At 36.6% G+C, this 25,747-nt stretch overlaps 1 protein-coding gene across 2 annotated transcripts in view; it reads left to right on the top strand.

Moving 5' to 3' along the window:
• Positions 1–25,747, top strand: part of LOC114668153 (cytosolic carboxypeptidase 4) — an 890,538-nt gene that overhangs the window by 439,901 nt on the left and 424,890 nt on the right. For both annotated transcript variants that reach the window (XM_051920839.1, XM_051920840.1), the window contains 3 exons: positions 10,136–10,223; positions 15,043–15,187; positions 18,928–19,081. In XM_051920839.1, the coding sequence (XP_051776799.1) occupies positions 10,136–10,223; positions 15,043–15,187; positions 18,928–19,081 (387 nt within the window). The remainder of the gene's footprint in view (positions 1–10,135; positions 10,224–15,042; positions 15,188–18,927; positions 19,082–25,747) is intronic.

The raw sequence follows: 25,747 nt of genomic DNA on the forward strand, positions 1-25,747 counted from the left end.
TCAAATCCCCGCGCTTTGCACCGGCGAAGTACTGCTTTTAAATTTTTATTAAGAAGAAAAGAAAACCTTTTAAAATTGAGGGAAAATATACCAATAACAGTTTTTTAAGGATCTGTTTTTTTGTGAAGCTGCGTTCACTCGAGTGATCACTTCGAGATGACTTGCTGGCTAACCATAAGCGTTACCTGGTAGGTAACCACCCATACAATCAGATTGTGAATCAGACTACGAATGCCGTGAATGTAATTACCCCGATCTACATGCCGTCAAATAAACGAACCACACGCCGTGGCGCAATTTTAGGGGCTTAGCCTCTAGCGCTGACGTCCAAGGTTCGATTCCCGTAAGGGAGTGAAGTGAGCGCTGCTTTTAAAGTACTGCTTTTAAATTTTTATTAAGAAGAAAAGAAAACCTTTTTAAATTAAGTCTTAAAAAGAGCTGTAAAGATATTGACAATAAGCTACGCAAACCCACCAAGACATGCAATCGTTTAACTCAAAGCGCGAGTCGAAAAACACCATCCCATAATATTAGTTAACGATTAACACATTTCTATATGTATTGTAAGCATACAATACAGCTGATAATATGTTGCGCTTATTTATCTGGTGTACTGACATTTTTGCGAGTTTAACGGCTGAAATCTAACGTGGTTTGTGCCCTTCAGAATGAAAAGAGTTTGCATTTACCTTTTTAATAAAAGGCGAGCTTTTAAGCCTGAGAAATCACCCCGTAAATGCACACGTTTAATTGCACATGTGTTAATATGTATGCTTACACAGTATTAAAAGACACTCAACAAGTACACAGTATTAAAAGACAGTCAACAATTAACGTCATTTACCTTCGTTCCCGCGTTTGACTTGTGCTGTAAATCTCTTCCTCGTTTTCAGTTCACGTGATTACGTAGGAGGCGTAATACGTGATGACGCGATACGTGACTCCGCCTCCTCCATTAGAGTATATGGACAAAAAACAGGTTCCAGTTATGACCATTACACGTAGAATTTCGAAATGAAACCTGCCTAACTTTTGTAAGTAAGCTGTAAGGAATGAGCCTGCCAAATTTCAGCCTTCTACCTACACGGGAAGTTGGAGAATTAGTGATGAATGAGTCAGTCAAACAAGTTCCAGTTATGACCATTACACGTAGAATTTCGAAATAAAACCTGCCTAACTTTTGTATGTAAGCTGTAAGGAATGAGCCTGCCAAATTTCAGACTTCTACCTACACGGGAAGTTGGAGAATTAGTGATGAGTGAGTCAGTCAAACAGGTTCCAGTTATGACCATTACACGTAGAATTTCGAAATAAAACCTGCCTAACTTTTGTAAGTAAGCTGTAAGGAATGAGCCTGCCAAATTTCAGACTTCTACCTACACGGGAAGTTGGAGAATTAGTGATGAGTGAGTCAGTCAGTCAGTGAGTCAGTGAGGGCTTTGCCTTTTATTAGTATAGATTTTCCAGACTCAAGTAAATTGCACTCTTGCTTTTTTTATTTTACAGAATGATTCCTGTCACAATTATAATAAAGGAAATACAGAGATACTTGAAAGAAAACTAGACTTAAAAAAACAGAGACACTAGAGAGAAGGAATTCAGATACATTTAGAATATACTCAACAACAACACTTATTTCTATAGCACATTTTAATAAAAATGATGTAGCTCAAAGTGCTTTACAGGGTGAAGAAAGAAAAAATATAAAAATAAATTATACAATACTAATTAACATAGAATAAAAGTAAGATCTGATGGCCAGGAGGACAGAAAATAACTAAAAACCAACTGCAGACAGCTGGAGGAAAAAAAGAAAATCTGCAGGGGTTCCAAGGCCACAAGACCACCCAAGCTCTCACTGGGCATTCTACCTAACATAAATGATCTCAATCAGTCCTCATGGTTTTCAGGCTTCACATAGAAGAACTTGATGATGATGGTCATGTGAACCTCTGGCCTTCAATCCATCAATGTGGCGCAGATCACCACCACAGAAAACCGGAAAAAAAACAGCAGAGAAAGTAGGGGTTAGTACAGATTTCGGAGGCAAAAAGAAAGATAATGATAATTAAATGCATGTACAGAATATCAGGATTAAACTAAAATGAAGCTATGAGAAAGCCATGTTAAAATAATGAGTTTTTAGCAGTTTTTTAAAGATCTCCACTGTTTTAGCCTGGCAAATTTCTATTGGTAAGCTATTCCAGATTGTAGGTGCATAAAAGCAGAAGGCTCCCTCACCACTTCTTTTAAGTTTAGCTCTTGGATTTGTAAGCAGACACTCATTTGAAGATCTAAGGTTACGATTTGGAGTGTAAGGTGAGTGACATTCTGAAATATAGGATGGAGCGAGATTATTTAAGGCTTTGTAAACCATAAGCAGGATTTTAAAGTCAATTCTAAATGACAAAGGTAACCAATGTAGTGCCATCAAAAAACTGGAGAGACTTTCTTTTCCTTGTTAAGATTCTAGCAGCTGCATTCTGCACTGGTTGCAATCGATTAATGTCTTTTAAAAATTCATCTAAAATTTGACTGTTTAAAAAAGGCAAAATGTTTAACAAGCAAAATGGGCCTTACTCTTCAGCAGAATTAACTCTGTTATTTCATTTTGTCTTGGCAATAAAAATACTAAGGCATCTGTCTTATTACTACAGTACAAAAGTAAAGATTTAAGCACCTTGAGCATGGGAAATGTGCTATATAAATAAAATGTATCATTAATATTGTTTAGAGTACAATTCTGACTCTATTTTAAAACCTTTAACATTTCTTTGTGCTACAGAGCTGGATCCAGAAAATTTGTTACAATCTTTTCAAAGACTTAATGAACCAAGTTCTCTTCAAACCCAGAACAGTGGAGGCTCATTGCACATTTTAGATTAACACTTCGAAAATGACGTACAGGTTAACCCTTATGTCATTGTGCTTGTGGAGAATACAAGATGTACAAGATAACTCGTATTTCAGTACAGTATACAGTTGCTACAGATGCAGCCAGCGTGATGATGAGCTCTGCTGCTACGACTCCGTTACTTACTACTGTGCTGCCATCTAGTGGATAGCCACAGAATCTCATTTTTTTTTTTGGAGTCAACATTAAAATAGTATTACAAGTAGACAATCCATGGTTATCCATCCAACCATCCATTTTCCAACCCGCTGAATCCGAACACAGGGTCACGGGGGTCTGCTGGAGCCAATCCCAGCCAACACAGGGCACAAGGCAGGGAACCAATCCCGGGCAGGGTGCCAACCCACCGCAGGACACACACAAACACACACCAAGCACGCACTAGGGCCAATTTAGGATTGCCAATCCACGTAACCTGCATGTCTTTGGACTGTGGGAGGAAACCGGAGCACCCGGAGGAAACCCACGCAGACACGGGGAGAACATGCAAACTCCACGCAGGGTGGACCCGGGAAGCGAACCCGGGTCTCCTAACTGCGAGGCAGCAGCGCTACCACTGCGCCACTGTGCCGCCCCAATCCATGGTTATGCTGTTGCAAAAAAAAGTATAAAGTAGCTGATGTTTTGAATTGTTTCAAGATAAATATATTGATGATAATGACAGTGATTGAGATAGTGACAATCAACTTGATTATGTGGAACCTGTAGGCTCTTGTACTGATGTGGATTGTGAAGCGACTTGAGGAACTACATGGACCTTCTTCCACCCACTGAGCTATAACAGCCACCAAACTACCAAATGTGTTGTGTACAACAAGTGTGGACAGCACAAAGAAACGTATTATGCGATGGTCGTTCAAAAAGTTCCTGCACTTTTATATTTTCGTTGGAAATGGTGAAGGTGGGAGGAATAATAATTGGGCATTAAAAAGTTGGTACGACGCTGGGAAAATTGCATTGCAAATGAAGGTGGCTATGTAGAAAAGTGATGTAATTTGTTTTTGAAATTCTTAATCTATAGAGTTAAGAAAAAGTGTGGAAACTTTTTGAAAATCCCTTGTATTTGCGGCACGTGTTCTTCTAATCCTGCACTCTGCATATTGCCATGCTTCAAGGACTCTCATTCAAATGCTGACTTGTAGTCGTGTTTCTAGTGAAAATAATTTACATTCTAAATTTTGTTTATATACATTTTCAGAGTTTTGACAGAGTTACTCTTGATAATAAAACCATCCCAGTACATATCTTTACATTTTTTTACGAGTTTTGATGAGAGTTCATTGTTTATCATATACGCATAAACTTACACTGCAGTAGTGAATGGTCCAGCAGTCAATGTGCTATCATTTTTGGTGATCTTATTTCAATAAGGATTAGTTAAAATGTACTGAAAAGGTTCAAGAGAGTTTGCAAATCTTTTATGTGTATTTGATTTATTCTATTTCTTCTATCATTACAGTGTCATCAAATGTTATCATCATGCTGGTTTCTATAGTTGCTTTCTCAGATAGTGAAAGATTCTCTTGGGAACGAATCAAGAGTTGTTGCTTGGTAAAGCGTTTTCCATTCCTGATCATTGCTTTTCTTATGACTCTTTGTATTGCCCCATCATGAAAGATTTCCACACTGATCAACTCCTGCATGTATTTCAGGGTATGACTTGAATATTCAGCTTCTGCCCCTCAAAAGAAAAAAAACAACAACGAACAAGTGTTTTTTCATTGGCCACAGTCCATATTACAGACCAACATACTTGTTAAACACCAATGTCCACATTCTAGCTAAGCCTCTTACAAACAGAATAGAGAAGGCACTTCTTTATTTTATTTTTTAAGACCAGACTGGATTTCTCAGTTATTATATACAGTACATATATTGAACTTAATACACACTTCACCTTCTTGAGAGTCTTGTGGTTGAAGTCCTGCTGACAGTGGTTGTAGGTAAAGGATTTGACAGAGTTGAATGGAGTTGCTTATTTGCCACATTAAACAAATTTGGTTTTGTACCTAAAATATCTGCATGGATTACTCCAGCTCAGAAGCTTCATGCCCCTATGTAAATAATGTAAATTTTGACATCTTTGTTTCAGAATGTGTCACCTGACAGGAGTTCCCATTATTGGATATTTAATTTGTTGTCAGTACTGATCCTCTTGTCATTTACTTTCACAAGCCGTTCACAGCACCGGAATTACTAGAGAAATCGGTTTGTTTTTTTTTTTTTTGATAGCACAACTCTTTACTTTACTGACCTGCATGTACTACTTCCACATGAATTAAATGTGTTGGATAAATTATATACAACTTTGAATTTATGAGTGATCTTAGTAAGAGTTATTATTTTATGCTAATGTCCCCATACAAAAGCTTACATTAGATCATTTCTGCTTAACTGTCTCAAATTAATGCCCATATTTATGAATTTCAGTCACACAATGGCTTAAAGATTTAACCTCGGCTTTAATAACCTTAATTAATGTCTCACTAACTGGTCACATTTTCATATAACATTAGTCAGGAGAATTAATATTTTTAAATGAAATATTCAATCTAATGTTTTAGCACCTTACCATTCATATTAACGAGTCCTATTAAAAAAAAAAAAACTGGATGCAGTCATAGCTTAATTTATTCAGTATAGAATGGCCAAGAGGCTACTCATTTAAAGAAAATCTTTAGAAACATATAACAGTGGGAAGGTTGGTGTCATCTAATATTCAGATATTCTATTGGATTACACTAGTATGTAGTTTGAGATAATGTAAGGAGTCAGACAGTCATGAACTTATATTACTATGGAAAATAAATTTTGGACCATCCCTGTTCTTCCCTATGTGCTCTGATCTGTGCGCTTACTGTCACTGTCATCAATGATACTGACAAATATTCCCATAAAAATATTATTTATTTCCTCCATCAATGATGTAATACTTATTTAAAATAATCCATTTGTTTTGAGACCTTCAGAGACTTGCACATTGATATGTAATTGAATCCTTAAAAACCATTTGCCTAATATCCAAACTTTCCTCAAAGTATTTCTTTATATTTTATTAAAATCTGAAATATTGCAAAAATAAAACTGATTAACTTCCTAATATTACACCTCTGTCTACAATGTATACTTTACTCTGTAGCTGTACTGCAATCAATGGATGTATCTCAAAACTATACCAGGGCACGGTAATGATGGACAATTAGAGAACTGGACACAGTGTTAAAGAAACAACCTTTCAAGTTAGATTTTAGACTATAAATGGAAGTCATTATTAAATAAAATACAGCGTTCCTCAGGCTGTATGAAACTCAACTCAGACTTTCACACTGCACAGTTCTGACTTGAAACTGTCAAAAATGTACCAGCGATAAATTCCTTTGTTTTGGGGAAGTCCTATACTTAAACTCTATTGCAACAAAATCTTCTGTCTTTTTATCAGATGGTTTTGGGAGCTCAGTAATCTCTAGTTCTTAAAAAATGTGTATGAAATAGCACCATGTGAAATAAGCAATCTTTTATATTAACTTTACACAGATAGTACCATGTTTCACTGCTATCCAAATACAATCCAATGGGAAAATGTATGCTTTACTTAAAATTAAAATACATTTCATAATCATGATGAGCAACTCCGGCAGTCCGTTAGCAACTTTTGACCTAACCAGATGAACATGCGGAACTGTTGTTCTTCTTTCAGCTATGCTACTTCATATAAATTTTTTCTATTTTTTTATTTCCACTTATTGTTTGCTAACTCTTGGCAAGTAGGCGAATGGGAGTGTGTCTGCGATGGCATACGACTGGTGCACTCTTTGCTTTAATGGTCTGTAATATGTGAATCTGAAAGAAATTCTGAAGGAAATAAAATATATTCTTTAATTAATTCTCAAAGCAATCTTTAATTAAATTTTAGTACTTAGTCGTGTTTTTAAGCATCAGTATATTGAATATAAATGAATATCTCTCTATATATAAAATCCAATGTCTGTCTGTCTGTCCACTTTTCACTAGAGAACTACTTAACGGATTTAGATCAGGTTTTTCTATAATTTGCTTGAACATTCCGGTTCATTTTGCAACTACTCTCATCTCGCTAAGTATCATAGTTTGCTTCTAGGAGCGATTTATTCGCAGTAATTTGAGACAGAGGCTGCGGGCCGAGGGTGACGTCAGGAGTAGAGAGCCGGATGGGGCCCTCCTCACTCACACGCCAGCCTCCATACGAATCGTTCTACCTCAGGCCATGTTTTGAAGCGGACCTTGATTCCGCTTAGCTAGCAATACCAGTTTGTTTATTGATTTTTAAAGTCTGTCCTGTTTCACTGTTATGCAGGCGGAGCCGCAGAGGCAGCTAGTTATTGATAAATAAACAATAGTTATGGAACAAGCAATATAGATTTTTACATTTGTATTTATATGGTATATAAAACTGCTTAGAAACTGAGTTTATGCAATTCACTCTTCACATTCACTATTATTTCTGAAATTTATTCAAATATAGAATTTAATTTAAAATTTAAATACCATATAATGCCTGCGGTGGGTTGGCACCCTGCCCAGGATTGGTTTCCTGCCTTGTGCCCTGTGTTGGCTGGGATTGGCTCCAGCAGACCCCCGTGACCCTGTGTTCGGATTCAGCGGGTTGGAGAATGGATGGATGGATACCATATAATGCAATGCAAAAGCTTGTTGTTTAATTTGATTTTGGTTCAGTGAGCAGTATTTAAAATGCAATAAACAAAGGGTACTATATAACAATTCTTTTGTTTTTTTTCTTCTTCCATAGTTATTCCCAGTTTTATACGGGGGGTCACTATTTTTTTTCACTAGACATCTCCTGTCGATTTTTCAGCATGATTTTTATGGCTGATGCCTTTCCTGACACCAACCCTCCCCATCTATCCGGGCTTGGGACTGGCTAACACTAAAATACTTATTTTTTATTGTGCCTTTTGTAAAATAGTAACAAAAGGTGTTGTGAAAAGAATTCAGACTTAGTATAGCTGATCTTTACATGAGTCCTTTAAATAGAAGGTATTATCAGAAAGAACACAACTAAAATGAGCAATAATATCAGTTTTCATTTTGTATAGCACCATTCATAATTAACAATGGCAAAATAATTAAAAATAAGAAGTTTACAGCTACACAGTTTGATACAAGGAGGTACATTCTTGCTAATATTTTGAAACTGTGCAAAGAATTATCATTTTTAACATACTCAGATTATATTTAATTAGGCAAGTTAAGAATAAGTTAAAGATGGCACAGTAAATAGCATATTTCAAGTGTTCAGGTATTTGGAATCATTAAATCAGTTAATTCCTAGATGGTTTAGCTGCCAATGTTAGCTTTTATTTTTACACTTGGAAAACAACCTAGGAGGCAGCAGCAAGGGAAATAATGGCTCCAGCCACCTCTGTACTCTACCAAAAAAATAGCACGACTCTCTCATTATATTCCTACTAGGGGGTCCCCCTGGCGCCATTAGCGCCCGACCCCCAGTTGCGGCCAGAAAATTAGTAAAATCTGTAAATGAACAAAAGAAAAATGATTACTTATTGGAGTCAAAATCACGAAATTCTATAAATATGTAAAAGAAAAATGAATTATTATTTAACGGAGTAAAAAATCATGAAATGAGAATAAAATATTTACTCTCTTACCGATTGGAGTATTCCCGTTAAACTGAGGTCCACTATGCTCAATGAGTATTTATAAGAGACTAAATAAACGATCCATTCGTTTTAACTGACATCTTATAAACCACAACTTTCTTGATATTTTAGTTTATAATTTAAAAACAGAATAACAGAATCTAACAACATCACATTAAAGTTTGATAAATTCTGAAAAGAATGATACCAAACATATATGTGTAGGTTTTAAAATAAGCCAGATTTAAAACTTGACAAAAAACGTGACATAAAAATGTCACATAAAATCGTTGCACTTTTAGGCTTAGGATTTTTTTTATATAGAGTAGATAAGAAAGTTTGAGTACTTCAGCTGGTATTACTCGTGGTCTTATCATGAATGCATTAAGTGTGTATATATTATCTTGCCATTTTTGTAGCACCATCTATTAGTATACCTGGAATCAGGCTGACTAGTGATTCACAAGGTTAAATCAGAAAAAGGTACCTAAAAAACTGAACAAACGTTTTGAGATTTTAAAAGTATTCACTTAATTTAGTGAGTCTGGAAATAAGTTCTAACTGTGATAAAAAGGTAAAGTAAGTTAAATGCATAAAGAACAAAGAAGTAAAAAACAATAAAAAAGAAAGGCTATCAAAGGAAAGGAGACATTTAACCACATAACCAGCCAGGAGTTGCTTAGGGTCTCACCTCTCCCCATTTCACATCCTCACAGAGGGGGGCAGGCAACACACTCAGGACCTCTGAGTCAGAAATGAATGCTTATTCAGATTTGCTGAAGGGAAATTTCCCTTACTTTAGCTGAGCAAGCAGCCCCTTTGACTCCTACTGCAATGGGAAAACAGTGCCAGACTCTTACTCACTCTTATGTCTCCCTTAGCCTTGCTGTCCCTTGGATACATTTAGTCCTCCCCTCAGTGAATGTCTAACCTCTCTCCATTTTAAGGTTGGCTGCAAATCCAGGGCTTCTGAGTCAGAAGTAAATGCTTATCCAGCTTTGCTAAAGGAATCTCTGACATGAATGTTCTGGGTTTGTGGTCCTTGAGTGATTTCTCACCAGTGACGCACACACACACAGACCCCAGTTAAGAGAAGAGTTTGAATTGTGAATACTAAGAGTGTGGTAGCTTATGTAAAAGTGAAAATGTATGCAAGGCCAGAGAAATTGGACTATACTGACCTTGAATTTCAACATGAAATACTACACAGCCATCACAGCCCTCAATCCAAAATGTAAGGATAATTTGACTTTTATAGGATTGTCCCATGTCCCATATAAACTGCCCTTTTATCCTCACATCACAAATTGTGCTATAATGACAACTGTCAAGGTTTTTCAGTGGGTCTTTCAGACCTTTCATAAGTATTACATGCCATGTTATGACCTTTTAACAACAAATTAAGGTATCAGTTAGTTTTAAGCTTAAAATCACCTGTGTTAACAATTAAGCTTCAGTAATGTATTGTCAATGTCATGGAACGGATGCAGAATGGTGAAGATGTTAAGCTTGTAGTCCTCTGAAGATATTAATATTTGGTCGAATTGCTGTCTTATTATGTTAGGTATGCAGCCTGTGCTCTATTCTGTACAAGAAGCTTTGCAAGGTCGGCCTCACTGGGTCCGTGAAGGAAACGAAGTCTGTTATTACAAGTGAGTGACTCTGATCTTTCATTTCTTTGTCTTTTATATTTTTTACTTTTCTTACAGTATGTGCTTAGCATATGATAGATGGAAGTGCTAAAGTCTGACAAAAGGTGTCATTGGATCATGTTGAATGAAAATACTTTTTCAGATCAACAGTAATGGTATCTATTATGTCAAAATCATAATCAAGAAGGAATGCACAATAAGCTATATGCAGATATGTACCATTTGCAGATTTTAAGTCTACTGAATCTTGTACACAACTATAAAAAATACTTTTTAGGAATCATAGGAGGAACTGTTTTAGCACCAAAGGAATAAAAAACATTTCTATCAGACTGAAAAAATCTTGGACATTTATAATAGTGTACTTTATATTAGTTGGTACATATTTCACCTCTGTGTCACTCATAGGATTAGAGTGCATACATTTTCAATAACAAAAAGAACTGAAGTAGAATATAAAGAACTCATTGCATAATATCACTGTTATATAAAAAACAGTTTGCCTATATCAAGTGGTTTAAACATGTATAAACCACAGCAAAAACTACAGGAATTGTACAATCCACGTTTATATTTTTTTTCAACGAAAGCAACATTTTGAATAGTTAAATATATTATATCCTGGTGTTCTCTGATTTTTGAAGAGATGTTTTCTCATTTTAGAATTTTAAACCACGCAAACAATTTCACCAAGGCATTAAGGGCAGTTTCTTTACTCGCTGCTAAAGATTTTGAAAAGGCTTGTGTGTTTCTGAAGAGCTACCAAAGACTAAAATGATCTGGATTATTGTTACGCTGACTCTAAGACAGCAATAGGCACCCCCTTTTGTGGTTAAGTTTCAAAATGTATACATTTCAATAAAGGTTATAAACAAGGAATAGGAACTTGAAGTGATATACAGTATAAGTCACAAGAAATTTTATAAAACACAGTCCAATCAAAAATACAATCATTGCTGCATTTCAAAGACTTAAAATATTTTAAAATCATACAAATTCCATCATTTACACAAGTGAGAGGGCAATTTGAAAAACAAAATTTCCATTATAAAATACTGTAGTTCCTCATATAGATTAAATCACCAGAGGTACAACAGAAACTTATCAGCAAACTTAGTTGACATTCACATTTATAAGGTTTTGCTGAATTGTGAAAAAACTCAGCACTCAAAGAAAATTGGATTCTTCTGGTTTTAGATAATATAAGACATTGTTTTCTTCTTCAGTTATGGAGGTGCACTCAAATTCATTCAGTTAAGAAAAATCAGTTCATTCGCTAACAGCGTTTAATAGGAAATCACTTTTAGTTTATAACTACATAATCCAATCCCATTAATTGTTACTCCAAACAGTTTCATTAGAGGATTAGGAATACATTGAAATATGACTCTAGGTAACACTATATCTTCCATCCAAAAAAATGGGTAAAATATAACTATGAGCAATCTTTACACTCTAGGTAACACTATATCTTCCATCCAAAAAAATGGGTAAAATATAACTATGAGCAATCTTTACCTGCTACATTTATTTGTAACAGTATGCTCTCAGACATTCTCTTTATATGTGAATATTTAAGGTTATTTATCCAGACTTGTCAATGAACTGATTTCCTTTGGTATATAAAGCCATGCACCAGTGCCGTACTGCTCAGCTCTGTTGGTAGAAGTTCAAAATGGTACCCAACACACAGTCAACAGACATTGCAATTTATGGTAGCCTGTGGCCTGCCTGTATTTATTTACCCAGTTCACTCAGCCTGACCAACTTGCAAAAACATCTTTCTTACCGTATTGAGAATTAGTCTGGCCAAGTAATTTGTGATAAATCCTTCATACAGACAGAATATTGCCAAACATGATGATACAGTATACTGCATATTTAGTCGAAATAAAATGGAGATTAACAGAAAATTCAGTGTTATACTATGGTGACTCGGCTGGCATAAAAATAAAAATAAGATTAGGAGGTACATAAAATTGTCAGTGATTCACTTTACCTGTTGCTGTGAAAGGGAAGATAAAAACAAATCAGCTCTTGGTGATGAACATTAGAGGTCCCTTGTGCTGGGCTGACAAAAAGAGCTCTTATTAAAGAAATTGAAAGGGCCTATCTTTCACATTGATTCAGCCTTATCATTGTGAGTGCATGCTTGCATAAACTAGCTACTAAATATCACCAAACACTAAAGAGTAAATAAAATGCTAAGGATAGCAAAAAGGGCATTAGGGACATCACACGATCATGTCCAACTGCCACATTATGATAGTTAATTAGATCTCTAATTTCCCAATTTAAGGAAAAAAATACCCACTGTGATATTGCATTCCAACCCACATGCACAAAATTCTACTTTCATGTCTTTTCTAGAGCTAGGTTTCATTGAATTCAAGTCCATTTAGAGGTGTTACCACTAGAAATGGCTTTTACTATGACAGTGGACACTGTGTTTTTAAATTTATAATTATTTCATCAGTGTACATGTCATGTTCCTGTTCTTCATTGATTTCTCATAATAGTAATACTGAAAATATGCTGTTTTAAATCTAAAAAAAAGAGATTTATAACATTTGTTTTTAGATTTTTACATCATTTGCCGCAGCCAGCAACCCTATTAAAAAGCTGGCCCCTAGGCTTATATTTCTGCTTCCCTTCCCTGGCTTGTATATCACCACATTTGTATTCCCATTTTACTGTGAAAATCCTCTCCTGCCACTGTTATCGACATTGTTGATCACTGCTGTTGTGTGAACTCCTGTCTGTGTTTTCAACAACTAGACAATAATCACTCAAAACATGTCACAGTGTTTCACTGTGTGTGGAGATCATAGACAAATCTGAAAAACTGTCAGCACTCCAGTAATTTAAGTCATGGAATGTGGAAAGCATCTGCAGTAGAAGCTGACTGTAGATGGGAAGATTGCTAGACAAATCCTTATTACAAAAGACAGAGCAAGTGGTAGAGTTCAGCAATTCTGTTAAGTTTATTAAAAACTAGCTGTGTAAGCCTGTGCTGTAAAAAGCCTGGGCTCCTAGAAACTGTTGAAATCGTCAGAAGAAAAACTGAAATGCATAGTCAGTGGTTTTGTTTTGTTGACATGCTCGCCCTCATTCGTCTATCAGCAGCTAAGTGAGTTTCTCTCTCCTCTGAGGTTTTGTTTTGCCGATGTGCTTACCTCGCTTGTGTATTAGCAACTAAGCGAGTTTGTCTCCGACTCGTTAACTTGGGACCACCTTGCCGGCTCTTTGAGCTTCATGCTGTAGCCTTGCACTTCTATGCAGGACAGACAGACACACACACTTCTATGCGTAGACATTTATATATAAGATAATCAGAACTGATTTATACTATGGGCTTGTAAAAATGTTTTCGAAGAAGAGCAAAAGCTACGAATTACCGTAACTCACACAAAATCTTTGACCATATCCTCAGCAAGAGTGACTCAGCCTGTGCTATAAAAATCAATAGTTTGTTTGTATCACACCCCAGAGAACTTAGTCACAATGTGCAGGTGGACAAGGGCTTTAGTTCATTCTAAAATCTAGGGGTTTGATAAAATTTAATGTAAATTAATCATCTATAACTTGTCTACTGTTATTTTAACACATTTCAATTTCCACGATTACTTTTTTTGCATATAGTTAATGGAGAAAAGCTATAAACTGTCAAAAAACTAAGTGACACCTAATAGTTTATCAGAATTGTAATCCCAAAAATAAAATTTATCAAATACCAGAGAGGTGAGATTGCATTGGTTTGGACATGTGCAGAGAAGTGACGTGGGGTATATTGGGTAAAGGATGCTAAGGATAGAGCTGACAGTCAAGAGGAACAGAGGAAGGCCTAAGAAGAGGTTTATGGATGTGGTAAGAGAAGACATGCAGGTGATGGGTGTGACAGAGGAAGATGTAGAGGACAGGAAGATATGGAAACAGATGATCCGCTGTGCAACCCCTAATGGGAGCAGCCAGAAGAAGAAGAATATCAAATACAACCAAAAAAGTTTTTCTTAAAAATACAGCTGTTTCAGTTTAGGGGAAAATAATTGGTTTGTCGCTGTATATGAAGTGCGCTGTATCTTAAAACCTTGCCTCTCTCTAAAATATGTAATAACACTCCTATTAAGTGTGCTGTATAAAATAATGACTGACTGAGTCACAAAAAATGCCGACTCCTCAGTAGGTTCCCTATTAGCCATGGTTATATGAATATTTCTTTTACTTATAAATTCATTATAGTTGTTTAATATTATTAGTTTACGATTATGAAGTATGGTATAATGTTCATACTGGATTAGAATGCGTTGTTCCCAGTTACATCATTTTATCAAGTTATACCATTAGCACTGATTTATAATTTTATAACCTATTATACTATTAATTATAAGATCTTTCTTGCAGATAATTAGAATTACTAGACAGCCCTCAACATGCAATATTTTAAGGTTTTCATTTTTCTTATCTGAACAAATTAAAATTTCTGTTGGGTAAAAAAAGTTGCTACCCCAGTGCTTTCACCAGTATTTCAATACAAATCTACCAAGAAAGTCATAGATAACACAACTGTGGACTTTCAAGAGTGGAAATATTATACATTACTGTAAATATCAGTATGAATAAATCAATCTGAAAAAAAATCATTTCCACTTTTTTGCAAAAGAAGAAAAAGAATGCATATATTTCTGTTATGTCTATTATGCATCTGCTTACAGGTCTACTTTAAAAGTATCATAACTGTCTTCTGAGTAAAGACTGAGCGGGAAGGTAATGTATTCATTTAGTCCATGCTAAGTAAAGCCTCCTTTTCATGTTGTTACAGAAACCATTTTTCACAACCTTCCTCATCAAAAGGTGGACAGAAGGGGCTGTCTTTCTATTCCCTAAGCTTCACTGTGATCTTTCCACATAACGATGACGTCTGCTATTTGGCCTATCACTATCCCTATACCTATACTGCTTTGCAGGTAATTTCTTTTCTATTTGCATAGTTAGGTATGATTTTAAAAACGAAACACTGGTTTTTCTTTGGAACTGAATGGTTATTTCCATACACAGTACAGATGAAATCCCTACAGAATCATCTTTAGAAAGCCCTAAGAAAGAAAAATAAGTCAACTTTTCTTTATAACTTTGCCCAGTTGATTTTTAATTATTTATGAGATCTTATTTTAAAAGCTGCTACATTTTTTCTCCAGGCATCAGCATATGTTTCTTGTTTTATTTAAAGAATTGATTTGTTTTTAAGGTAAAATATCTATGAAATGTTCTAAAAATATGTTCTCTCGGTAGATGGAATAGCTTACAAACAAATATGACATTTGGGGTCAGATGCTATAAATTTACAGAGAAAAGTTAATGTTTTATTATATTGGGATTTAATAATTAAAGCTGCTTAAAAATATATATACACTCCACTGGGCAAATAATTAGGAACACTAAATTAATACTTGGTAGGGCCTCGTTTTGCTCTCAAAAACAGCCTCAGTTGTTCATGGCATGGATTCCACAAGATGTTGGAAGCATTTCTTTGAGATACTGCTCCATGTTGATGTGATTGCAAAACACAATTTCAGCAGTTTTGCCAGCTGCACATTTTTGTCTGCTGTGAATCTCCCTTTCTACCATATACCAAAAGTGACCTCTTTGATTTGGATTCTATTACTGAGAAGGCAACTGTAACCAGTTTGATATAGCTTTTGCTCTTTGACATGGTGGATTATCATGTTGGAAGTAGCAATCAAGAGATGGGTAAATTTTGGCCATAAAGAGATGCTAATGGTCAGCAAAATTACTGAAATAGACCATGGTATTCAATCGATGACTGATTAATAATAACAGGCTCAAAGTGTACCAAGACAACATTCCAAAAGTGTGCCAAAATGTTAGAACCAAATTCTGCTCCTCTTGTTTGTGTGCCTCAGTAGAAATTGAGATTAATCAGATCAGGCTGTGTTTTTCAAGCATTCAGCTGTTCAGTTTTGGTGAACCTGTGTTTACTGTTCAGCTTTCTGTTCTTGTATGATAAGAGTGAACCTGACGTGGTCTTCTACTGCTATAGTCTCATGGTTCAATGTGTTGTGCATTCTTAAAAATGTAACAAAACAGGGTGGTTATCTGAATTACGATACATATTTTCTGTAAGTCTGAACCAGTCTGGTCATTCTCTGCTGATGTCTTTCATCAGCATGGCGTTTCCATTGGTGAAACTGTTTCTCTTGGGATGGTTTTTGTTTCTTGCACCATTCTTGGAGGCTATTGCCCGTGAAAATCCCAGTTACAGAAATATTCAAACCAACCTATCTGGCACCAATAATCACGCCACAGCTGAAATCCTTGAGATCAAATATTTCCTGATTCTGGTGAAGCTTCTGGCCTGTACCTGCATAATTTTATGCATTGCGCTGCTGCCACATTATTCGTTATTATTATTATTAGAAAAATCTAAGGATAAGCAGGCACAATCATTTTCTCAGTAATTATACTGTATATATATATATATATATATATATATATATATATATATATATATATATATATATATATATATATATACTCACTCAGTTATATATATATAAGCTGTGCAAGCCCGTGCTGTAAAAAGGCTGAGCTTCTAGAAACCACGGATTCTGGCACTTTAATCAGTCAATTGCATCGGTTGTGCATTAGCGACTAAGTGAGGTTCTCTTTTTTTGGTGGTTTTGTTTTGCCTCCATTGTCCATCACCAGCTAAGCGAATTTCTCTCTACTCAGAGGTGTCATTTTATCGATGTGCTCACGTCGCTTGTGTATTAGCGGCTAAGTGAGTTTCTGTTTTCTCAGCGGTTTCGCTTTCTTTGAGATTCATGCTGTAGCCTCCTACTTCTGGGCCAGACAGAAAGACACACACACTTCCACACATAGACGTTTATATATAAGATATATATGTATATATTGTGGCAAGTGGCTGGGGGCGGTACCCAGCCAGGATGCCCGGAAGGACCGAAAGAGGGACTACATCTCCTCCAGACCACGAGAGGACCTGGATGGTATGGGGACCACGGGAACAGTGCTTGGAAGCTCAACCCTTTAGGGGCCCGTGGTCACTGCCTGGAGAGCCCTGGCCCTCAGTACTTCTGCCACACCCGGAAGTGCTGTGGGGACAAAGACCAGGGACACCCGGAGTGCTTCCAGATGCGCAGCCAGTACTTCCGCCCCACCAGGAAGGGCCAGCAGAAGCTCATCAGGAGGCACCTGGAGCATGTCCGTGTGGGGATAAAAGGGGCCGCCTCCCTCCATTCAATGGCTGGAGTCGGGAGTGGAGAAAGACGGAATCTTGGAGGAGAGGAGTGGAGGCGGTCAGGAGAGGAAAAGGCATTGTTGAGGGCCTGGACTTTGGGGTGATTGGTGCTGTGGCACTGGATTGTGTGTGTTCACTGTGCTGTACATATTGTAAATAAACGTGTTTTGGGTGATAAAACGATGTCTACCTGTCTGTGTCTGGGCTGTATCCCACAATATATATTTCTAGTTTGCTACATGACCTTGGGTAAGTCACTGCACCAGTTGCAAAAAAGATAACATAAAGATATGGAAATTGTTTTAGGATGGTGCTTGCTATTGAAACAGTATATTTAAAAACTGTTCATTAGCTAATATTATTTAATGAAAGGCAGACCCTTGCATTACAGAGTTAGCCATCTGTAATTTGTTTTGCTTTTAGTATCTATGGCCACAAACTTGTCTGCCATCTGTTGCTGAGAGGCAGATGTTACACCCCTTCACAAACACAGACAGTACACCATAAGAACTGACTGCAGGGAGATAAAAACAAGGCACATTCTGGTTTGCCAAATCATTAAACCTCAATTACTCCAGCTTCCAAATCATTCCAATAATCATAAGGTAATGGTAATGCTTTAAGGCCAGGATATACCCGGACTGATGTTTATTTACTATTAAAAACCAGTAGCGGTGCACTGTGCGATAACGTGCAGTGAATACACTTGACTTGAGCATTTCTAGTTTTCATCCTCTTTCTCTGTATGTTTAGCATTCATTTGCTCAGAGGTTGATGTGCTTGTTGCTTCCTGAGCAGCTCATCTTTTTTCCACCCTAGCGGCCTGCTTCGTCTCTTCTTTCGTCGGCATCTTTTCGTGTTAAAACTGATTAAGTCAGTGTTTGTGTTGCAAGTACTTAGTACATTTTCTTTAATTTCTTTCATTTTTCACTTAAGCTAGCACTTAAGTTTTTAATCTGACTCAAGAATGATTTAAAATATGAAGAGGTAGGGGATGTGATGGTGAAGGTGGTAGGGAATGAGAACATCGCCCGTATGCCTGCACCACACGGCTGCCCTGCTGGCTGTTGCCGAGTCGATTCTACAATAAAATAAAATAAAAATAAAAAGAGGAATAACCTTAGAGGTTAATCATTACCCTGAAAGCGGATAGTAGACATCACGTAGTATATGTGTACCAAATTTCAGGTCAATAGGTCAAACAGTTTGCGAGCTACAGGTGATTTAAAATCCTGGACGGACAAACGAACAGCCATGGTAGCGTATTATATATAAAAATGGTTTTCTTTTCTAACATGTATGAAGTTACAAGATTTTATTTTTTTCAGTTGTTTAATACATTTAGGTTGAGCAAATAACACACCACAGACGCTGAACACTTGCTTGTTGCATTAGAAAAAATTACAAAGTTGTTTTTTTTTTCTCTAGACGCAACTTCAGCTTTTAAAACAGTCGCTGGATCCTGAGATGGTATTCTTCAGGCACCAAACCTTGTGTAACACACTAAATGGAAATCCCTGTCCAGTCATTACCATCACAGCCTGCCCCCGGTCACAGAACAGGAATAATGTGCAGCAGTTTCGTAAGTAATAATCAATGTCTATTGATAATTTTAAATTGTATTCAGAATTATTTTGTTTCTGTATGATTCAAGTCTGCTTTTCCTTCTGCGGGTAATGGTAGAAACAGGCTCAGTAGAGAACAAAACACTTCTTCAATCATTTAAAAATGTTGCCTCATTGTTTTATTAAAGCAATTCATCCTGGTCATTCATTCAACATAATCTTTGCACCTGCTGCAAAACACACAATTCCACAATCTAGTTATACACATATCTATAAAGAAACTGTGCATGCTGCATTCAATTCTTATAATGAAACAAAATTCACATAATATATTACGTATAGTAGATACAATATTTGTAAAAATAGAAAAAGTATCAATTAAAAGCAAATACATTACATTGGAATTTATCTCAGGTTAGTTTAGTGTGATATTTCTTCTAAAATCTCTGCTCTCTCTTCATTAACAGAAACTTAACTGGAGCACAAAAACAACTGCTTTTTCACCATCTTAATTTTTCATTATCAGATGATGGAAGCAATGCATCAAATTTGTTAATGGAAATGTTAGGCCAAGCCTCATCCAGCTCAGTGACCGATTACAACTTGGTCTGAAAAATGCAAATGCAGTTCCCATTGTTCACATAAAGGTGGTTAGATAATTTTCATTACGGACACTGGCATGCCATAGTTATGAGAGTTCAGAGAACAAAGTAAGCACGTTCCTATTCTGAGCCTGCCGATATCGATGATAATAATGCACTCCCACAACCACTTATATGTTCATATGCTGAAAAGTGCTGGATAACTACTTAGTGCCTAAACAGAACTGACATGGCTCATCTCAAGTCTGAGGTCCCGTAGTGTCACGGTATAGAATTTCCAAGGGTAAATTCTCAAAACTGGGGACCACTGTTTTAATTTTTCAAAAGAAAGAGAGTGTATCACCATTCCTTGCTGTGTTGTTGAGCTGTATTAGCTACATTCGCATTCAACCACTTTTGTCGGATGCCTTCAAAATTTCTGGGGGAAATTATCAGCCATGAAGATTTAATCCAGATGTACACTCAATAACACTGTTGGCCTCTGCCACACTGGACATGCCTCATTGCTAAATGGTTGGAGAACATTTGGACTTCCTTCAGTCTATTTGTTCCTCTTCCTGAAAATCTCTTCAACAGTGATGAGGAACGTCCAGCTGAGCTTAGCCAGAGTAAGTTACAGAACAGTACTTCGACTTCCTGCTGAGGCATAGAAAAGTTTGCAACTCTGAGGCTAATCAATACTTCTCCATTGTCTTTGTCACGTTGTCTGGTGTTCAAGCCTTTGGTTATTGATGCTTGTGGTTGCACCTTACTTGTTTTGCTGTTGAGGAGATCTGTTAGGAATCAATGCTTTAAGGTCCTTATTGTTTAGATTGCTGGCTTCAAAAACCACTCCCAAGTTTTAAATCTGACAAATTTTAATTGTCATATTGAATGATCTGATCACAAAATGAATGTAAACTAAAAAAGAACTATGTTTAAACATTTCAAAAGTCATGTGCTAAATTGAGGAGGCAAAAACCACACAAAAATGTTTATTAAAATGAATATGGTGTCACAAGAACTGACAAGAGCTATAAATAGGTTTGGGAAAGCCACCTGTATATTGTTTCCTGGCTGCAAAATAAGTTTCAATGGTGTACAGTTGTGTACAGGTTTGAGTCCAAAACAGAACTGATTTGCTGGCACAAAGATAGCGGCTTTAAAGGAGACCAGAGGAAGTGACATCACCACTGGGGCCGGAACCGGAGGTGTTGTCACTTGGATGGCGGGTGGTGGAAGTGACATCATCAGTAGGGACAGAACCGGAAGTGACACCATTGGGTCCAAGCCCGGAAGTGATGTCATCAGTAGGACTGGAACCGGAAGTGATGTTATTGGGCCCCGGAACCGGAAGTCACATCATCAGGGCCAGGCAGAATTTCCCGTAACTGGTCTGCAGTGAAGTGAGAGAAAGAGTTAGTGCACTTCACCAACCCCCTGGTCTGGCATGGAATTACTTTCATTCAGGCCCTTTAGCTACCTCCCATGTGCACATGTGTGACAATGGGTATTTCATTATGAGGTGGTAGGAAAAGGTGTACAGTATTTACATTTTTTTTTAACTTTTATTGAATTTTTTAAAGCATGTAACATTCCATACAATCAAGTTAAACTTAACAAAACTAAATTCATGAACAGTGAACTTTCTTATAACATTTATTTGTTTAATCATTTTATGCATTGCTGTAGACATCCCCTTCAGTTGCTGTAGTAGTAACCCTAGAGAACCAGTGATCTGTTTCTCTTTTCAGTTTTTTTTTTTTTTCTGGAAGCGACCCCGTGTTCGGATTCAGCAGGTTGGAAAATGGATGGATGGATGGATATTTCAATGTGTTATGTGAGCTCCTGATGATCCAGTTTCTAAGCACGCCTGTTCCAGTTTAGGATTGGAGCCTATCATGGCAGCATTGAGCATAATTTAAGAATCAAGCCCAGGGGTGGCACACATTCAGCATATTCATATTGAGCTAATTTAGAGTCAACAATTAAAATACCATGTACACCTTTGGGATCTGGGAGAATACTGGAGTGTCCATATAAAGACCTTGCTGTCACAAGGAGAATATGTAGACTCCCTCTGAAGAGTTGTGACTGGGCCAGACGTTGAATATAGTGCCTTAGAGCTTTGGGGGTAGCGACTTACCTTTGCACTCCTGCTCTAATATATTATTGTGTGTGATATTAGGGGACAGCCGTAAACATCTGGAGAAGGAGACTTGGGGAGGGCTCTTTATAAAAAAGAAATGCAAAAAAGCATAGTAAGAATTACACATAAAAGTATCTGATAGAAACTTAAAAACTAAACACACAGTAAAGTATATATCCATTATGATATACAGCGGAGAAAATAAGTATTGAACGCATCAACATTTTTCTCAGTAAATATATTTTTAATGGGGCTATTGACATGAAATTTTCACCAGATATTGGTAATCCACACATACAAAGAAATCAAAAAAATAAGTCCACAAATTAAGTTATTTGTAATAATGTGGAATGACACAGGGAATAAGTATTGAACACGCTTACTTAAATTTATTTAATACAAGCTGATTACCCAGTGGCTTCGCTCACTGAGTGCAAGGGAAATAAATAAAATGTAGTATTTATAAAATAGAAATCAATATAAACAACATTAACATCATTATCATATGAGAATATGAAGTAATATATAAGAAGCACATTGTATATAAATATAAATTATTAAACAGTAAAATATTTTGATAAAAGAATTTGAACAAAATACAAGAAGCATATAAATTATTAAACAGTAAAATATTAACATTTAAGAAGAAAAGATACATTGAGTACTACTGCAGTGCTACGTGCATAAATGTATACATTTTTTGGTGTACCTACTTGAGAACACGCGACATATAACTGACTGTGGGAGAAGCATGGATTTTAAACACGCGTTGAGTTTATCTGCTGGTGTCCCTCGTGGAATAACTGGTAATGTTTGACGAAAATCTCCTGCAAGTAAAACGACAGTACCTCCCATTATTTTGCTAGGATCTCTGAGATCTTGCATTGTTCGGTTGAAGAGTTCATAAGCTCTTTTATGTGCCATGGTGCACTCATTCCAAACTATTATCTTTGAATGTTGCAAGACTTTTGCCTTTCCAGAGCCCTTGCGTATGTTGCAAATTGGATATTCATTGTGTGCGAGGTTTAATGGTAACTGCAATGCCGAATGTGCTGTACGGCCTCCATCTAATAATGTAGATGCGATTCCCGATGACGCTATAGCCAGAGCTATGTCACCATTCGCTCTCTCGGCAAGAATCAGGTTTATTAAGAATGTTTTTCCTGTTCCTCTGTGGTCATACGTAATTTCTGTTTCAAACGTGAAAAGAATTTTATATATTAGAAGATTTAGTAGAAGAGCCTTTGTTGGTAATGACGGCTTCAAGACGCCTCCTGTATGGAGAAACAAGTCGCATGCATTCACTCAGGTGTGATTTTGGCCTATTCTTCCACACAAACTGTCTTCAAATCTTGAAGGTTCCTGGGAGTCTCTTCCATGAACTCTGATCTTCTGTAGTTTCCATAGATTTTCAATTGGATTCAACTCGGGTGATTGACTAGGCCATTCCAGCAGCTTTATGTTCTTTCTCTGAAACCAATTGAGAGTTTCCTTGGCTGTGTGTTTGGGATCATTGTCTTGCTGAAATGTCCACCGTCATTTCATCTTCAGCATGCTGGTAGATGGCAGCAGATTCTTATCAAGAATGTTCTGGTACATTTCTCCAGCCCCACACCATGATGTTCCCACCTCCAAACTTCACTGTTGGTGTGGTGTTTTTGAGGTGATGTACATTGCCATTTCTCCTCCAAACATGTTGTGTGCAATGACATCCAAAGAGTTCAATTTTTGTCTCATCTGACCAGACTCTATTCACTCCGTATTTCATTGATTTGTCCAAATGTTGTGCAGCAAACATTAAACGAGCTTCAACATGCTTTTTCTTCAGCCGTGGAGCCTTGCACTGTGAGCTTGCATTGAGTGCATTACTTATTGTTTTCTTTGAAACAACAATTCCAGGTCTTTCTGAAGCTCTCCGCGTGTGGCCCTTGGCTCTTTGACAGCTCTTCTGATTATTCTTTTGACTCCTCTGTCAGAAATCTTGCAAGGATCACCTGGTTGTGGCCGGTTTGTGGTGAAATTATGTTCCTTCCACTTCCGGATTATGATCCCAACGATGCTCACTGGAACATTCAGAAAAAATGTCATGTCAATAGCCGTATTAGAATTATATTTAATGAGAAAAACGTTGACACGTTCAAAACTTATTTTTCCCCACTGTATATTATTCATGGATTGTTTTTCTGTTTCCCTCATACTAGCAAGTTTTTAATTCAAAACACATAAACATCTTTTTGCAAATTTTGATCAATTATATTAACTTTATTAATATAGATTCATCCAAACATTTTCAAACCTGCCTAATCCAACTCTGTGTTGTGGGGATTTAGAATCCATCATCCCCCCAATTTATTTCCATACTTAATCCAATTTAGAGTCACTAGCTTGTGAAGCTTTTTCTGACACTAATAAACTCAAGATTGGATGACTGTTCTTCTCAAGGATTTTAAGTCCTTATTAAAAATTTGTCTAAATTCTACCATAATCAGTATAATGCTGAAGTATAAATCATGCTGTGAATGTCACATTAATATCAAGTAGACAGTGTTTTAAAGATGCAGTGTGCTTTTGAGTCTTCCATGGTGTGCCCTACCGTAACAAAGCCAAAATATGTGCAGTAATACAGAAAAAAAGTTAACACCTTTTAAATTTGAAACAAATGATTTGTTTTACTCTGTTAAATGTAAAGAAAAAAAATCTGTACTCAATATATCAAGTACATATTTTAAGAAAAATCTTTTCACAAAATAACATATGTAAGAGAGAAATATAATAAGAAAGTTAATTAAAGAGTTTGAAGAAGAAGCAATGAGAGCCTTAAATAAAACTATCATCTTAAGAATGCATTCATGCATTTTATTGAGCCTCAGCGATTTTAAAATAATCAATTATGCCTGCACTCATAAAGCAGTTTATCTAATAACTGAGACAGTATGGAGTACTGTAACAAGGTAACAGATGAGCCATAGCACACTGTATATACCACCATGACTAACGCGCTCTTTGTCTGGATCAGGCAGTATAAGTGATTGCACCCTAACGCCTCTAGCACTTTTTCTTTGTACAATTAATATTGACCACTCAGATTTTTTTTTTTGGTAGGTCTGAGCATAATTTCTCCCATGTTGGGAACTCAATACTCCTGAACAGTACCCCAGGGAACTGTGAAGAAAAAAAAAAGCAGAAAAGTAGATCACCAGTTTCTGTCACTTCTGGAGCCTGTTCACCTTATTACAGAGGCCTAATCTGTGAGCACACCATCAATGGGCCTCTGCTCCAGGCTGCAACAGCTTTCCGCTGTTCATACTGATGATTATTATTAAGGAGAGCTGGCTGCTTTATGTGATTTAGAAGAAACTAAGCAGGAGGTATACAGCAGGCTGTGGCAGAAAAAAAGTGATTTCCCAGTTTACATAAATTGCTATTTATTTTGTCTCAGCAGGACCAGGATTCATGAGGAGTTAAAATTTACCAGTTGAAATTTGTGGTGAGGTTACCATACAGTCAATTCTGCTTAAATAGGCTGCAGCTACTAACAGTGCTGTCCAATAAAAAAACAGGAATTGAAATGGATAGAGAAATAAATTAACATAGCATTGTGAGTAGCATCTGCGCTATATTCAAATGACCATGGGTAGTAATTAGACATATATCAGAGTACCACCAGAATCCGGGATAAATGGGCTTTCCAATAAGTGCTTGGCAAAGATAAAACTCACACACATGATTGTGACAACAGAGAGAAATTGAATTTAATTCATTTCTAATAACTAAGCAAACTTTGTACACTATAACACACCCACAACAAACAAAGCAAGAACCTTGTTTGATGGTCCCTCTTCACACATTAACAGTTTTTAGAAATAAAAGATTAAATTCAAAACCCTATACACACTAGCCCTCCTCCATGGTCAGTACACATTAAAAGAAAGTGATCTTTAATGTCTTATTAA

This window comes from Erpetoichthys calabaricus, chromosome 17 (genome assembly GCF_900747795.2).
Source record: "Erpetoichthys calabaricus chromosome 17, fErpCal1.3, whole genome shotgun sequence".
Classification (NCBI taxonomy): domain Eukaryota; kingdom Metazoa; phylum Chordata; class Cladistia; order Polypteriformes; family Polypteridae; genus Erpetoichthys; species Erpetoichthys calabaricus.